Source organism: Stegastes partitus, unplaced genomic scaffold (assembly GCF_000690725.1).
Source record: "Stegastes partitus isolate 25-593 unplaced genomic scaffold, Stegastes_partitus-1.0.2 Scaffold606, whole genome shotgun sequence".
Taxonomy (NCBI): domain Eukaryota; kingdom Metazoa; phylum Chordata; class Actinopteri; family Pomacentridae; genus Stegastes; species Stegastes partitus.
The window spans coordinates 43,293-60,175 of record NW_007578337.1 but is presented as its reverse complement, the minus strand read 5'-3'; the positions used below and the strand labels follow the sequence as shown (position 1 = coordinate 60,175).

Here is a 16,883-nt window from a genome sequence, read left to right as displayed (position 1 = left end):
TTTAACTCCAAGAAATATTCAGTGACTTGGAAGTTTTCTGGTGTTAATCTGCTGACTTGTGCTGTTCAGTAATGTTTTCGCAAAGTTGCTTGGAGTGTTCTTTGCTGTAGTTCACCAGTGTTTGGACCTTCCAGACACAGGAGTCTTTATACTACAATTCACTGCACTCAGACGATCTCCATTTCATTAGTAGTGCGACTTGTAGCACCAGTTCAACACCTAATGCTGTGTGAAATTAGGTGAGTCACTTTAAACAATGTGAGCACTTACACATTCACTTATTTTGTTTGATAATTTAAGATAATCGTGTGTACTTTGTAGAAATTATTTTGACATGACAGAGTGTTTTTTGTAAATTCTTGTCCAAAAAGCCAAATTAAATTGGCCATAATTCGATGTTGAAAAGCAATAAAAAGGGGAAATTTTCAAGGACAATGACTGCGATTCACTGTAATTAATAAGATATTAAAAAGCTGCTTTCCACTGCATTTTAGGATGGCCCAAACCATTGTGGGTGTTCTGATCTTTGTAGAACCTCTTTCAGGGCCGTTCTCGTGCTCAGTTTACTTCATCTGTGAAATCCTACACTGCAGTGAAAAGAGAGGCTCAAAGTGCCAGTTACGAAGCTGTTCCTGTAAACTTGACGCCACCTCGCGCCTGATATAAAAACACCAATTACAAAATGGCAACGAAATAGTCTTGTCAGCAGTTTTTGAGACCAAAAAAAAAGTCTGAAATATAGTTGTGACCAAACCTCTGCACTGTCCTCAAACGGCTGCCTGGCCCTCAGCCAGCCAAGCCTCCATTAGCTAAACATGTCACGGACTGATGCTAACAGGAAGGAGGAACAAAGCCAATGTTCTTGGAAACCAAATCTAAAGTTTGCTCCAAATCTTGCTCTTCATTTAATTTTTATATTACCCAGAATTTACTGCCACAAGCATCGAATCATAAACTACAAAAGAACTTGGAAGTCATAGCAAAGGTAACAGCCATTCAACTCTTAAGTAAGGACTCAAATCTCAGAGACTTTCCTTCATCTCGAGCTGGATTCGATGTAAAATATAAGGTGCGTGCTTTCAGAGAAGCGTGATTACAGTGTTTTACTGTAAAATATTTCCTGAAAACAAGCAGGAACCGACATTACCTGCTGCATAGTTGGAACTAGTCATTTCGGCGAGTTGATGTTGCACGTATGGAAGTTGTCCAAAGGAGATGACATCCCCATTCCTCCACTTTGTCTGCTGTGACATGAATGCACGCCGCAGCATTATTCACATGAGAGGAAGAGGTAAAATCTCTAAAGTAATCCTTGTCATTCGCTGGCACCGAAGCAGACACTCAGAAAATCTCCCCTTTTGGCTCGAGTCTGAGTTTCTCCTTTGGGTCGTGTCCAATGTGAAATGACAGAGAAAGAAAGAAAGAAAGAAAGAAAGAAAGAAAGAAAGAAAGAAAGAAAGAAAGAAAGAAAGAAAGAAAGAAAACAAGGGAGCATCGCCAACAGGAGGACATTAATAATGAGGAGGAGGATGCGGCAAGATGAATGAACTAAATAATCTAAAGCCTCTGTCTTTTATAATTATATGCAGATTGTGGGTTTTGATAATAAGGGCTTTGAGCCTGAGTGAGGGTGCGTGGAGAATCAGAACAAGACATGGATTTAGGAGAGTCTTGCACCTGCCTGTAGCTTCCTCCCATCCTCCTTGCAGCTCACTAATCAGTGGGGCTGGATGGGGATGATGGGGCTTCCTAACCTGCCATCAGCCAGCTGCTCTCCAGCAGGCTCCCAGGAATAAAAACAACCAGTGTCAAAACAATCACAGCCATTCTGCCACAAGTCGGTGTCACCGCATTTTTTTCTGAATGAGGGAAGGTTGAAGAGCCTCGGAGCTGCTCCTGGTGACAGTTTGTCAGTTCCAGCTCCTGAATTCTTGGTTCCAGATATTATTTCTCTACATGGCTGGAATCAACGAATGTGCCTCCGCAAGTGGTTTGATCAGATGTGATTGACAGAAAGTGTTCCTCCGCACAGGAACAACACTCACCAGGGATTCTTTATGTTCATGCTGAGGTCAATTATTTCAGCTTTATTGTATTTTCTGTCTTGTTGGTATGATGAACAACACCAAACACTACTGGACCCATGAGCCTCTGCTGCTGTTGCCATGGAGAGGAGGCTACAAGACAGACACGGGAAGGCACATTCTGAATGCTTTGTCATTTTCAATTTTAATCGAAGTATGTTCGCAAAATTCATCCAGAATCCAAAAGCAGCAGATTTAATCTGCTAAACTCCGAGACCGTGTTTGTCTCCTGTCAAATTTTTCCTCCCCGTGGGCTCATTTTTCATAAAGTCCCAAACCTCCTTGGAAACAACACAACCATTACTAGAGGCAAGGAAAACTAAAAAATGTACAATATAACAGTTCAAATGCCATAAATCTTGACAAAAGAAAAAATGAAAGTTACATTTTTTGAATTATTAATTTCACACATCAGCTCTGCTTCATTTTGCTGAACGTATCTTCCAGCAGCTTGCGCCTCTGTTAATGAGTTTTTAGCCATGTCTTTTGTTGATATTAACATGATCTGTTTCAACACTCGTCTCCTCTTTGCACTTATTAAGCATAACTTGCAGTTCAGCTAAATAGTCACTGAATTTTATCACGATTGTCAGTTGCAGCAGACGAAGTCGTGGCTTTTTTCTTTTCTTTTTTTCTACAGAATCAATGTTTTACTTTTAGGGTAAATGTCTAGAATAAAGTGATTCTGAGAAAATATCATAACTTTAGGCTTATGTTTGGTTACTTTGGTCAACAGTATGGCACACCATACATGATTAGATCAAGAAAGTCTTAAATCTGACCATTCTTTCTGTTTTTATTGGTAACTTGGTGAATTTTTGGAAAATAACTTTCCTCAAAGTCCACTTTAGGAGGTTGGAGGCATAAGTCAGCAACAGGACCATCATCCAGGAGACCAGGGTCATGCATCCCATGTACAATTAATATTTTTAAACTTAGGTGTCATTTTCACTTGCTTTTTTAAATTTTTTTTTAAACAAAATGCTTGGCTAGGTTTAGAAAATATCCCAGTTTGAAAAAAAATACGACCTTTCACTACATGTTTGAAGTCCTGTCCCATTTAATGGAAAGGAGCGACTGTAAAACAGTGAAATAAACGGCAAAGATGTGTTTATTTGAAGTGCAGTTTTGATACGTTGCAAACATAATCTGGCAGAAAATACAGCTGATTTGTATAGAATTGTTGTTGTCATTGGGAGAGAGGGCTGAAAGTAATCAAAGTATTTTCTCAAATTAAATAACCAGTTGATTTGAATTTTAGAGGACAATGTTGTGTTCTAAGAAAAATGCTTTTTATATTTCCATCCATTCAGAACCATGGGAGACGTGTTTGTGTGTCTGCAGCTACTTTGCTTTACTGTAAAAGTTTCTATAATGCAGTAACTTATATAAGCTGAATCGGAAAAAAAACTGCCTTAATGTGGTGGCCGGTCTTCCCTCAGGGCAGAATTGATTTAACTTTGACTGCAGCTCTACTTTTCAACCCTCTTTCTCAACTCTGAATATCTACAGCTTCCTGCATCTTCTTTATTCTCCTTATAGGACATTAAGACCATTTATAATAGATAAAGGAGGAGTAGAAATTACTGTTGTAATCAGGGTTTTTACATTTTTTGTCTTAGCTCAGCTACAGTGCATGTTTTCTGCAGCTAAAACAATCCTTAGGCTTTCAGTCTGCCCTCCTGGCCAATGAGGTTTCCAAAGAGTAGGTTTCAGTGTCTTTGTAATCAATACTACAAGCAACCAGTCCTGAAAAGTGCAGAGGTCAGAGCTATGGGTCCCCACTGACCAGAACAAACAAGGGTGTCTGGAAGGATTCATCTAAGACCAAGATAATAGCATTTTTACAAGCAATAAGAAAAAAATAGAACCTCATGTGTGTGAAAATGTGGTTGCCAATTAAAGTGTGTTCATAATTTATTCTGCATCAGTCACGCTACAACAATGGAGGACATAAATCATCACAAGTCAGAACATTTTTAAGAGGATGTGCCAGAGATGTAAAATCTCTTTGTGTAGCTGATGTTGTCTCTTACATGATGTGGTGTAGAACTGAAGCTGAGTAGCTGTTTATTTACAGAAAAATCATTTTGATAATTGTCTCCATCATTTTCTTAACTTAAAGTTCCTTTGTGGTTGTTGACTCACCTCCTAAAACATCATCTCCGTGTATCAAGGTTAAAAATTTTGCCGCTACTTTGATGAAAATAATCACATTTTTTCATCTTCTTGGACTTATTTTGTCAATCCAAACTGACCAGCTGTTAAAAAACTATGTCTGGGTTGTGTTTCTGGACCTTTCACCTGCCTCAGTGGGCCTTTGAAGAGTACTTTCCAAAACAAACTCTTGAAAATGACAGTCTAAGTGTAGTTGTTGAAGGAACGTCACAATGGGAACCATCTAAAGTCCCCTCCATCTCCTTCCAATCATGGAATGGTTCCAAATTTACGTTAGGCTGTTTTTCACTATGATGACCTAACATTTTATTGCGGCATGAACCTTTGTTCGGATGGCAAGAATCGCATTTTCATTGTTGCATGCAGTAGTTACTATTTGTCACCCTCAAAGTTCTGTTTTGGTGCTCTCTGAGTTAATGTCATGGTTAAAGTTGTTGAATGCTACGTCGCAAAAAAACAGAAAGCCTAAAAAAACAACTATTACGAAGCTGTTTCCCTTAACGTTCCTGCAGCCCAACGCTGCTGATATTCACTTGAACCATGCATAAACAGACAACTACATGAGGTATCTATTATTAAATTCTGAAGCGTCTTTGGCACACTAGCCCGTAGGTTTCCATGCGATGCTTGTTTTGACATATTGGCAAACTGTCTGTAGGCTCAGCAAAGTTCAAGCAAAGGATCTGTGTCGGTTGGCCTTTTCTAAATTAAGCTGTAGCCCCAACAGAGACGTGGTGCTCTGCTGTGTGTAGAAATTTCCCACCACATTCACCTATAAGAGTCCTTAATTAAGCTTTTATGCTCCGAGAAGAGCTCCATTGTTATAGGAATTTTCATACTCACTACAGTAAACAACATTGTGTACCGGTCACTTAAAGGCTGATATCTCATATATAACCATCCATTCATGCCTTTGCTTTCTTTGTAGAAGAGGTAGAATCTGCAGAGCATGTTCAAGGCTTCATTTTTTATTATTCAAGGCTTTCATTTTAGAGTTATTGTTTCCCCCTTTTGAAATACATATTAATTGCCCTCCCCTACACTGCAAAATTTGTGTAGAAGAAAAGACAAAGACCGTCATGTGCTTTGAGTGTTTGCATGACAAGGGATGTTTATTATAAAATGTCAAAGTTTAAGAACTGATAAATCACCCAGCTGATAAACACTAGTTCATCTTTGTGTCCTTCCTGCAGTTTTTCCACCATAAGCGCGATCCCCTGAGTGATTTTGGCTTCGACATCCGCTGTTGTTCTAATTGTAGTGCATGTTTTTCGATTTCGTACCTATTAAAAGGTCAGAAAAAAGTGATCAATAGGCTAGTCAAGGAATCTGATTAAGTCTGTATCGTTGAGGGTAGCAGGCCAAAATCTATGTGTCTGTACAAACCCACAAGCCATGTGCTCTTCATTTCACCTCTGTGCAGTGTTTTCGCACCACAGATTGACATCATGGGGCCATGTAATAATGTATGTTAATGTGTGTTAGCTTTTGGCTCCCGAAAGCTGGGTGTCAAATATGTTCTCTTTGAAATTTGGCCTGAACAGACGTTGATGTTACGCTGACATTTTTCTCCAATATGAAACCCTCTTTAAACTACTGATGGTCATCGAGTGTAGGAACTATATTATCATACATTGCAATAACATTTACAATCCACCCAAGAATCCTTATTTTAAATTAACAGTCCTTTTGTGATGACTTTTCAAAAAGGTTTAGAGAGCCGAAATGATTTTTGATGGAGTGGAACATGCGTAACATGACAATCTATCTATTACTGATTGGAGGATACTCTTGTAATTTAACATTTTCCACAAGAAATGATTGAGACAACCCAAACTTAGTTTAGTAATTTCCATATATATAGTATTTGGTAAAAGAATCCTGCCTGGCAATTTAGGTACAGTTTTGGTGTTCTTTACGGGAACGGTGCTGTTCAGATTGACATGGTCAGTCTGTTCTGACATAAAAAAGGTTGATTTAACCTGGATATTACAATTCCAGTGTGGTGGGGAGATGTTTTAAATACTCATGTGGTATTGGCATTGAAAATACTGCAACATATCATTCATGAAGAATTTCTGCTTTCAGAGCAAGGAGAGGAAATGTGTTGGGAACAGAGCACATACTTTCATGTTGTATTTTTTGTATACAAACTGCTATGCCCCAGTGTTTCCCTGTTTACACAACATGGTAGTTGTTTTTAATCTCTCAGAGTTGACAGATTAGAGCTTAGCAGGATATCATTGTTTATCTGATTATAGCAAAGAGGATTATCGTCATTAAAAAAGGAATAGAATTGCTCAAATGTCATCTTCTTTTCTCCAGTTTCCAGTATAACTTGGATGTCAGTGTTTTTAATGTTTACAGATATTTTATTCTTTGTCTTCCCATTTTAGTCATGGCCTACCGACACTGATTAGTTGGGCTGAACAAGCGTCCAACAGGCTTTATTAATGAACCATGATTCAAGCATTTTGACTGTATCTCCCACCGACAATGTGGGGAACTAGGTAAGAACAGTCCGCTCTCTTGAGAATATGTTCTCCAGGAATCGCTTCAATGGACAACATGGAGCAGGTGTTGCCCCTAAAGGAGGCACAAAGTCAAAAGTTCATCAACCCAAAAAGAGGGCTCCAAACCCCAGGGTAGCACTGGTGATTCGAGGTAAAATACATCGTCTATTGCAAGGGTCTGCGGACCACCACGTCCCGGATCCTCACCTCTATTATGCAGGGATTGAGGAGGATGAGGAGGCGGAAACTCATGATGGTAGAAAGGATCCCAGAAGCGCATATCCAAAGGTTAGCCCAAGAGCTGAAGCCTACTCTCCAAAAGTTTCCAGCATCAAAGGACATGGAGGAGCGTCAGCGCCACCATGTGTTGGAGAGGTTGAGCTGAACAGAGAGGGATGTATAAGGATACCCTGCACTTTGCAGCATAAAAGCTGCAGAGCCCCAGGAAATATAAAACGGATCTCCTTTGAGGCAGGACTTCGGGAACCTCCTGAGCCGATGCGACCAGCCTCCCACTATGGTCCAATTGGCCCAGACATGAACGGAACTAAATTTGCATCAGCAGCTGGACGGGACTTCCCTTCACCTCGTATTCGGCCAAAGAGACCATATTCTGCTGGTGACTGTGTGGACTACAACTTTAACAGAGCTCTTCCAGGTACACTGCTGGAAGAGGACGAAGATAAAGAGGAGGAGTCAAGTGCCATCATTGAGCACATTCTTAAAGAACTGAGGGGCATCAACAAGATCCAGGAGGAAATCTCCGACCTCAGGGATTACCTGACCTCAGTCCGAGGATCAGTTGAGGAAGTCTCATCCTGTGTAGATGCTGTATTGTTGGAGATTGAGGGCATCCGTTCTAGCAGCAAGACTAGTTCAGGGGCACATGCAGGTACTTGGTCGGGTGTCGAATCAAAGGATGGACCATCCTCACGCAGAAGGCCTGCTAGTGCTTATGGAAGTTTAGGTAGTGCAATGCCAAAGTCAGATTCAAATTGTTTCTCTCAAGTATGCAAAGAGCGCCATAGCATACATGGAGAATTACTACTACCAAGGCCAGAGGAGTCAACTGTGTCCCCAATTGCTGAATCAGTGGATCCTCAGGAACTGGACGAGGATAACTCTGATCACAGCTCAGATATCCCAGTGGGTGCTCTAGCAAGAAAACTCAGCTTCGGCTACCTTGAAAGGCAGGATGGCCAAGACTGTCCAAGCACCAGCTCTTTGTCTTCTGGTCACAGTTCAAAGTCTGAGTCAGACCTGGAGAGACCATCATCTAGTCATGGAAGAAAGCAGCAAAGAGCTGATGACAGGGAGGAACATTGGACGAACACTGTACCACCACACAATGTAAGTAGGGAATCAGTGTGGCGTAGGGAAAGTGCCTACCTCACTGGAGGTGTGGAGGAAGGTGAGAGCTCTCTTTGCTGTGAAGGAGCCAGTAGTTGGGATCACTACAGAGGTGCAGGAGGTTATGGTACATCGGGCCAGGGTTCCACGGCAAGCTCAGAACATCTCTCTCTTCATTCTGGAAAGCATTATAACTCACCCGCCAGCACTTCTAGCAGGGAGGAATGGCAATCACGGAGGAGACGGCCTCAAAGCCAGTCTGGAATTCATGTTCCAACAGATACCAACGTTGAAAACTCCACAGTAGGGTATGAGTGTGCTGCTGATTTGTCCTACCCTCAAAGTTCTGGTTACCACTCAGTTGATGGGCACGATGGAGAAGCAGAAGAGTTTGGCTATGGACAATCAGATGACCAGAGCTACACAATAGACAGTCAAGTTGAAACTTATTTAGCCTACGAAGAGACTTCAGCAGTGACATGGACTGAAGCACCCCTTGGAACCGCTGGAGGTGACGTGGATCGGTCATTCATCCAACTGAGTGACACCAGTTACCAAAGCTTAGGAAACCGACTCCCTCATCCTGGCAGTGCAGATGCCCAGGCTGGTGGTTTCAATGTCAAACGCATTGGACGAGCTGTGCTTGATTTTAGCTCGGCCTTGCGGGGAGCATTGCGCAAACTTGAAACGCCCGGAGGTGTGAATCCCGGAGAAGAAACAGACTTTGACATATCAATGCCTTCTGACCTGCCTACAAATGAGTTGCCTTCAAAACCTTCATGCTATGAGGCACAATTTGAACAATCAACAGATGAAACCCAGAAAGGTGATGTGGTTGACAGTGGGAGTGCTTTTGGGAAACTTAGCAGAAACAGTACCTTAGATAAATCTGGTAGTTTCTCTGTGGAGCCCATGCTTGAAGAAACCAACAACAGCCTTACATTGGAGTCTGTAGACATTTGCCAACATCCTCCTTGTTCAGACAATATCCCCCCATGTCCTGAAGAAGTCCCAGTCTGCCCTGACCCAATCTACAGTAGCACTACAATACTGCCTAAACCTGATGGCCTTACGGAGCAACCTGCAGAAAGCCCAGTAGAAGGTCCTGCAGAAGTTCCTGCAGATGTGGTTGTTAAAGCTCAGCTTTCGCAATGCACCACTGCAGATTCCTTGTCGGTGTCCTTCTCAGCTGATGACTCTGCAGCACTGGAGGAGCAAAGACAAACTGAGGTGCCACAGCAACCCACTACAGACACTGCTGTGGCCCCAGAGGGCAAACCAGAAGGAGATACAGCAGATCAATCCATAGATATAAGCCAGCTGGATGAACGCAAACTGAAGTGTCTGAGGAGCTTCCAGCAGATTCTGCGGGAGAAGAGGGAAACCAGGCGCAACCTCGCCAGTATGACCATGTCCACGTTCTCTCAGGAGGAGTTTGAACCAGGTAGTCATAACATGGCTTTAAGTTGGGATCACCTCTTGTTTCATCATGTGCATTTTGTTCTTTATTTCTTTAAGTGAGTCACTGATTCATTTTGAATCTCAGATGAAAACAGAGATACAGTAAACTTGCTGTGCTTATCTTTGTTTTTATCTGTTGTAGTCACACTTTTCATGCTTTTAATAACCCTTGGTGAAAGAGTAGTGGTGTTTTTTGTATTTTAATTTGTTCAAGTGTCTTTAAATTATTTTTTTTCTTTTACTATTGTATGTGAACACTAATATATTTATTGTTTTAAGAGCCCATATTATTCTTTTGTGTTGGTCTTTTTCCTTTAGTCTGTTATACATTTTTTGATCATGTAAAAGGTCTGCAAAATTACAAAGCCCAAGCTTCACATTAAAGGAAGGCATTCTCCCTGATTAGAAAATACAAAACAAAACACTGCCGCTTTCCTGCCTGAACAACCATGTCTCCCAAAAATTACATTATCACACAACTAAACTGCATTCTCATTTCCCCTTTGAAAGAAATGTATTTTCTCCCCGAAAGGTACGACTGTGACGCATTGGGAAATGCTTTCAGCTTGAAGGAGCCATAAGTTTATTTAAGTACAAAAGAGGAAGGGATAGAGGCTTCAATAGAACTTTCTCTCAGGAGACTGGGTTTCATGTCTTGTTTTGGACCATAATTCTTAGACTTAAGTTGTATTTTCAAGTTTACTTTTGGTTTTGGTCTGATCAGACAAGTTGGGGCACTAGAAATATACGGTTCGGTTTACTCAAATGCCACGCCTTGGTTTACACTTTTACACTAACAAGTACTTGTTAGAATCTTGCTTAGTTCAGGTACTAAATTAACTTGGTAGGATTTAAGAAAAAACATTATGGTTTGGGTTAGAATGAGTCGTGTCCTGAGTTGATGTCATGGATTAGGGTCAGAACTGATCATTGCATTTATAAGTAATTGGTATCACCATCCATCATTGCCCAATCCTTTGTTTGCATTGGCTGCCTCAAAGGTGTCAGAAAGGAAAACACAACCCTGCCGTCTTGCCACTACCTTTCAGACAATGTCCCATTGGAGCGTTACAATAAGGTTTATGACCAGCTACATACATTGGATTGATTTAATAACTTTATTGGGCTTGTAGTGTGTATTATCTAGGAAAATGGTATTGGTTTACTACATATTAAAATATTCTGATTAGAAGCACAGGAGAAATTGATCAGGACAACACTAGTTAAAGTATGACCCTTTTAAAACGTATGTTGGTTTGAAATGTATTGCTGATACATTGCAAACAAACAGAATTGAATTTGTTTCCCTCAATATGTAATTGAGAATGCAGTTGAGCTTTATGAGAACATAACTTTAGCACAGAGCTGGCCTGGTTTAATTTAATGTCCAGGTTTGTCTTCTGTTACATATGTATGTCTCCATGCAACACGTTTGCATAGTGGCTGAACAGTGGGTAGTTTGACTCTGAACATTAAAGCATGTAGACATATTCCAATAGACACTAAAAAATAAAGCTGTAAAGCTGCAAATGAGCGTAATATGGGCTCTTTAAGTTTTTGTGTTCATAAGTGTTGGCCAGAAAGAAAAAACTTTTGCTTTTTCCACCCACCTTTCTGTCATCAAAGCCTCCCACTGCTGCTGAAACTGTTTGATCTGTCACAGTTGCCGTGCACCATTCACACTGATGAAAGGACAACCTCTGGTATCCTCTCTGAGCATATTCACCCAAGTTCCCCTGGGTATTTACTGTACCAAGCGGTCTCTGTCGGCACTATAATTTTCCACACCCTTGAGAGTAATGTATCACCTGCCACTCACGAGTCCCTTACTCCTCTCCGAGGCATCGGCACTAGCCATTTGCGGAATTAGAAAACATTAATTATCTCCTTGGAAAGCGAGCCTGACATTAAAGAGGGAAGGAGAAGGGAAATATTAAGAGTCATTTTCATGATAAATTATACATGTTAATAAAACATTTATGACCTCAGACCCCATCTATCTGAGAACTCAGTGGCGGTGCTGCTTTTAACGTTAGCTGAGCATTTATAACAAAATGAATAATCCAGGGCGCGGCTTGTTATTTCACATGATGAGTCAAACTAGTCCATGACTGTTTTTCTTTTCTTGTTTCTCTCATGCTGTTTTACAGATGGAAGTCAAGATGGAGAACAGGTTACCTCTTTTGTGGTTTCTCTCCCATTAAAAGCACAGACATAAAACAAAGTCTTCTTTTTGTACAACTTTCTCTGTATTATTTTTATCATTACAGTGTCTGGCTTTTATTTAATTTTTCCTTTTTATCGTGTTTTCTGTCAGTTCCTGGTAAACGCTCACTTAATCCTGAAAGTACAGTGAAATAGCCTGAGGTTTTATGAGACGTCAGCCTCAATGCACCTGAGCCCTGTTAAGAGCATTTGTTGTTTCTGTCATAAATGATAGAATACCACACAGGAATAGGTCAGTATCGATTAGGACGGAACACAGATGTCGATGTTTGCATGTTTTGTTGCCGTCACTGTGATATTTTCTTTACTAGCCGTCAGACACAAAACAAATGGTTAGGTGCCAGAAGTCAATTTGTGGTGTGTTTACTGGAAGCACAAGGTAGGTGTTTACTTTACAAGGTGAAACCAGATTTATGACGCTCATATGCGTATGCGGACGATATGATTGATCGAAATGCACTCTCTGGCATGCAATACGGAAACCCAACCAACTCATTTCAGTCCTTCTGTGCTGTTATTTCCTTTATCACTTTCCTCTTTCTCTGGTATTTGTGCGTGTGCATGCTCCACTGTCACGAAACCAATAAAGACTGTCAGCCCCGAAACGGCTAAACGTTTGACCTGTGACATCCCATTTCAGAGCCGCGATCAAGATGGCGACCCCAGCAAGCACCCGTGGGCCAAACCAGGGTCAGTAGAGCCTCTCTGCTGTGTGAGAATATTATTACCTGATGCGCTGTTTGCACTGATCAATGCGTTTTTGGTATTTGTATGTGTGTGCTTACAGGGGAAACGCACCGTTTGGCATCGACAGCATGCCGGACCTCCGCAAGAGGAGGCCGATTCCTCTTGTTAGCGAACTGGTGAGTATGTCCACTCAATATCAGCCTCCAGACATTTTAATGTTGACATTCACTGAACCTTGACTTCACTGAACTCTAGATTTTCTTTTCTTATTTTTTTTTGCAAATTGACTAGCATTTAAATATGCACCAAGTTGAAAACATTTGTCAATACCAACTGAGTGAAGAATATAATAAGTACGAGCAAGGAAGGCTTTGTCAGCTAAACCCTGAATGAACCATCCATCTCCTGCATGAGAACAATGAAACCCAGTGTATTAAGAGACTGAATATTTAACTACAGTGATGGAGTCGTGTGTCTGGTGTGCAGAATCAGTGGCATGTGCAGTCATATCTCCCTGCAGATATTTGTTGAATATTTGCGCCTCACTAAAGCAGTTTAATCAGAAACACAGTCGAGAAAGTGAGGTCCAACTTTATCACCTCAGTGTACAATATATTTATACTCTGGTTAGACAATGATATTTTTACAGTGAGAAACAAATTCACAGATGAGACCTCCGCTCCTGACAACTAACTATTAGAAATTCTGCAGTAACACACCGAAAATGATTCAGTTTAAGCTTCTTCTGAGTTGGTCATATTGTGATCTTTCTGAAATACACAGATTTCTCCTTTAGCATAAACTAAAACGTATGGATCTCCATTTTTACCCCAAAGAGCCTCAGTGTCCAAGTTCTGTCTTTCTGACTGGAAAGCTGCAGATGATGTCATTTAGCTGCCTGTCATTTAAAAAAATTGTAGGGCTATAGTCATCCAAAGACAGTCTTGGTTGACTGAAATTGTACCAAATCACACTAAAAGATTGATCAAGTTAGCCATAATGCAGTACGTGCCCTCTACCTGCTAGTTTTATTAGGCTAAATACACTGTGAATCAATGGAAACAGCTACTATTTACAGCATATTAAATTACTTTACCCCGTAATTATAAGAACAGACTGGAAGCAGACCAGCTGCAAATATTAATGTAATTTCTGAAGATACACCTAAATCAGCTGGTGATCCAGCTCAAGGTTATTCTCAGTTTTTTGGCCATCTGTTTGAACAAAATGCAGCCATGCTGACGACTTCTTTGACATGGTCTCCTTTCGTTTGGTGCTAAATCTGAGTGAATATCCAGCTAATGTAAAATAAATTAGAAGTCTCCGTTAGTGTCTGTGAAGATCTCAGTCATCCAGGTCATGGTTATTCTCGTAGATTAATCGTAGCAACTGGACTTGCTTGAGTTCCTTGAAGACGTTCCACCTCTCATCCAAGAGGCTTCATCAGTTCTGACTGACTAGTTGGGAGTTCCAGATATTTATATCCTAAAGGAGTCATTAACACCTGAGTTTTGGTTTCAGTTGGGGGTTTGTTGCTCCTCCCCCTCGTTATGTGAGTCGTTAGTGCTCCCCCTGCCACAATGGGCTTCATTAGGGTCTTTTGTGGCTATAGGTGTGAATGCGGTTTCATCTTCCTGGGGAGAGATCTCAGGACTGAATTGGAGGTGTTAATGGCTCCTTAATGATAGAAGTATCTGGAACTCCCAACTCGTCAGTCAGAACTGATGAAGCCTCTTGGCTAAGAGGTCTTCAAGGAACTCAAGCAAGTCCAGTTGCTACGATTAATCTAAGAGAATAAGTCTCCATTAGGTTAGTTAGAGAATCTCTGACTGAGAATCTTCACAGACATGTTAATTCAAAGTTGTGAAAACATGGTTGTCTGTTCCTCCTGCTGCCAAAAGTAATGGATTAATCCTGGAAGGATGTTGATGTCACGCTTTTCTCCTTATGAAAGTAACACCAGCAAACCAGTTCTCATTGATCAGATGGGAGCACATCAACCAACCAATCAACCAATCAACCAGTCCATATGGAGACTACAGCCCCACTATTCTTGGATTTTATAAAAAATCTTCACACCTTTAAAATCCTCAAGTAGAGAATAAACATTCATATCAACTATAAAACCAACCACAGCTCAGACCAAAATCAGTTTATTATTTAGTTTTAAGCACTGGTTACAAAAAGTTGCGTGCAGCAGGTTTGTGTGTTGCTCTAAGGCCGTTTGTACTTCGCACTAATTTGCTTTCTCTCTGCAGCTGCAGCATCGCACCAGTCGCTTGGTCACAGACTTAGTTATGGATTTCAGCGGTAATGGCCCGTTAATGGCCTGTTTTGTTTCAGCACTAAAAGTAGAAAAGTCGACCTGACTCGGTGACACCAGAGTTGTACACATTATATGATAATCACCCAATTTGATCCTTCAAGAATGATAATTTACAGACTAGATGCAGGATGGAGACATAAGAAAGCTCCTGTACAGTGGCGCCCGCTGTGTAATAATTTGTTTGTGTGCACAGGATAGTCTGTTTCAAGGTTAAAGCTGCTGATCGTCTCAGAGGGGAACCTGTTTGTTTGTCTCTAACCTTTTCTTTCTTCTTGTTTTCCTTCTTTGCTCATGCTGCCTCCCCTCCTCTGTCGGCCCTCAGGCGATGGTGAGTAGAACAGAAGTGAGATTTTCAGCTGCTGTGTTTTACAGTTGGTTTGATGTTTTTCAAATTCTGTAATTGCAGCGAAGCGTTTCGATCTGCTAAGTGCAGGAGTTTTTCCTTCTGGTGGAAATTTGACACGAGCAGCTTGCACGCATATGCACCGACACCGAACAGCCCAGACACTGTTCTTCTGTATTTCAAAAGATTCTGACAGCACGAGAAAAAAAATGTTCCTTTTTGTGAGCAAGAGGCTTTTTTCTGATTAGTCCTTTAAATGATACGCTGTGGTTCAGCAGGTCAACAGCTCCGTTTAAAAAAAAATAACACACCTGCACAAACAAACGCTGATAAAGGTTGCAGCAACTTTATCCGTTTAGTTCACGTTTACTTTGAAGTACTATAGGGAGACGTATATCCGCTGGCTGCAGTCTGTTATCTGAGTTGTGAATATTCACTCGCTCAGATCTGAGAAACTTGACTCATCTGATTAAAGGAACTCGTCTCCTTTGATTCGAAGTCAATCCTCCAGAGTGAAGGTCACACTCTCAACGGCAAAAAAAGTCTGAAACGAAGAAAAAAAAAAAAAACACCCCCAAGGTTTCAAAGAGATATAAAACTTCTCGGACAATCTTGTTTAACTTCGTCAACTCACACAAATCACAAAAAGGAAAGAAAAACAGACAGGAGATATGTGACCAAACACAAAACCGTACAGATGGGACTGAAATAATTTGAGAATAAAATCACGGGAGCCAAAAGAAGCAAAAGAAAAATAAGGCAAAGACACATGAGAAGTATAAAATCTCAGCACAGAGGAGTTAGTATAACCAACTGTAATCCAAAATCCTCACATAGCTGGAAATAAAAATGAGTTCACAGAAGGTCAGAGCAGCTCCAGACCTCTTATTCTGATTGAAGTTAACAGTTTTCATGTTGGCTGGTATGCCTTCACACAGGCGTTTGTTCTGTTTTTCTATTCAGGATTATATTTACTTCTTTAAATATGACACTCGTCACCTCACATGATTCAAGCCGTCTTGCCCAGAAACTTCAATCCAAACTGCATGACCACATACACCTATAGTTTAGCTTTCCGATTGCAAACTAAAACTTCAGAAAGGCGGCACATTTTTCAAACCTGCAGCTCGACTCATTCCTGCTGCTTCACTTTGACTCCACGTCTCGTCCTGTCAGGTGATATCGTGTCTTCTTCTGGTCTCGCAGCTGTCAAAAGAAGCTGATTTTAAAAAAAGAAAAAAAATAATAAATAATGTTGAAGGACATTTCCCGGTGAGCTGAAGAGATTAAGCACTTCAAAGTCAATAAATATGCTCTGGAATAACTTTCAGTCAAAGAAGCTGTCAGAAAACATGTTCAAATGTTCCAGTCGGCTACTGTCACTCTCTGTCTTGTATAGCCAGACCATTCTCTACTGCTGGTACAATGCTGTGCAGAATGATCTGACTTCACTTTGTTGTTGTTCTCTGGTGTATTTATATTTCTTTAAACCAATCACAGTCATGCTGGGTGGTGCAAAGCCCAGGATGCAGCAACGGTGTCCCATCACAACGGTGTCTGGAGAATTGTTTCAGTGGAACAATTGCATGTAGGGAGGGGAACACTGTTATAAAATTTTTTTTAAAAACTCAAAGGGATTGCCGTACTGCATGATCCAAACCTTTGATGAAACTAAATTTATTTTAAAAATAGTAATGCAGATGATGTGGAAAGTG

At 40.9% G+C, this 16,883-nt stretch overlaps 1 protein-coding gene across 1 annotated transcript in view; it reads left to right on the top strand.

The window, feature by feature from the left end:
- Positions 1–16,883, top strand: part of LOC103362826 (protein unc-13 homolog B-like) — a gene marked incomplete at its 3' end in the record, with an annotated part of 222,157 nt that overhangs the window by 174,938 nt on the left and 30,336 nt on the right. The window contains exons 11-13 of the mRNA XM_008289320.1: positions 12,453–12,502; positions 12,600–12,675; positions 15,148–15,153. Coding sequence (XP_008287542.1) covers positions 12,453–12,502; positions 12,600–12,675; positions 15,148–15,153 — 132 coding nt within the window. The remainder of the gene's footprint in view (positions 1–12,452; positions 12,503–12,599; positions 12,676–15,147; positions 15,154–16,883) is intronic.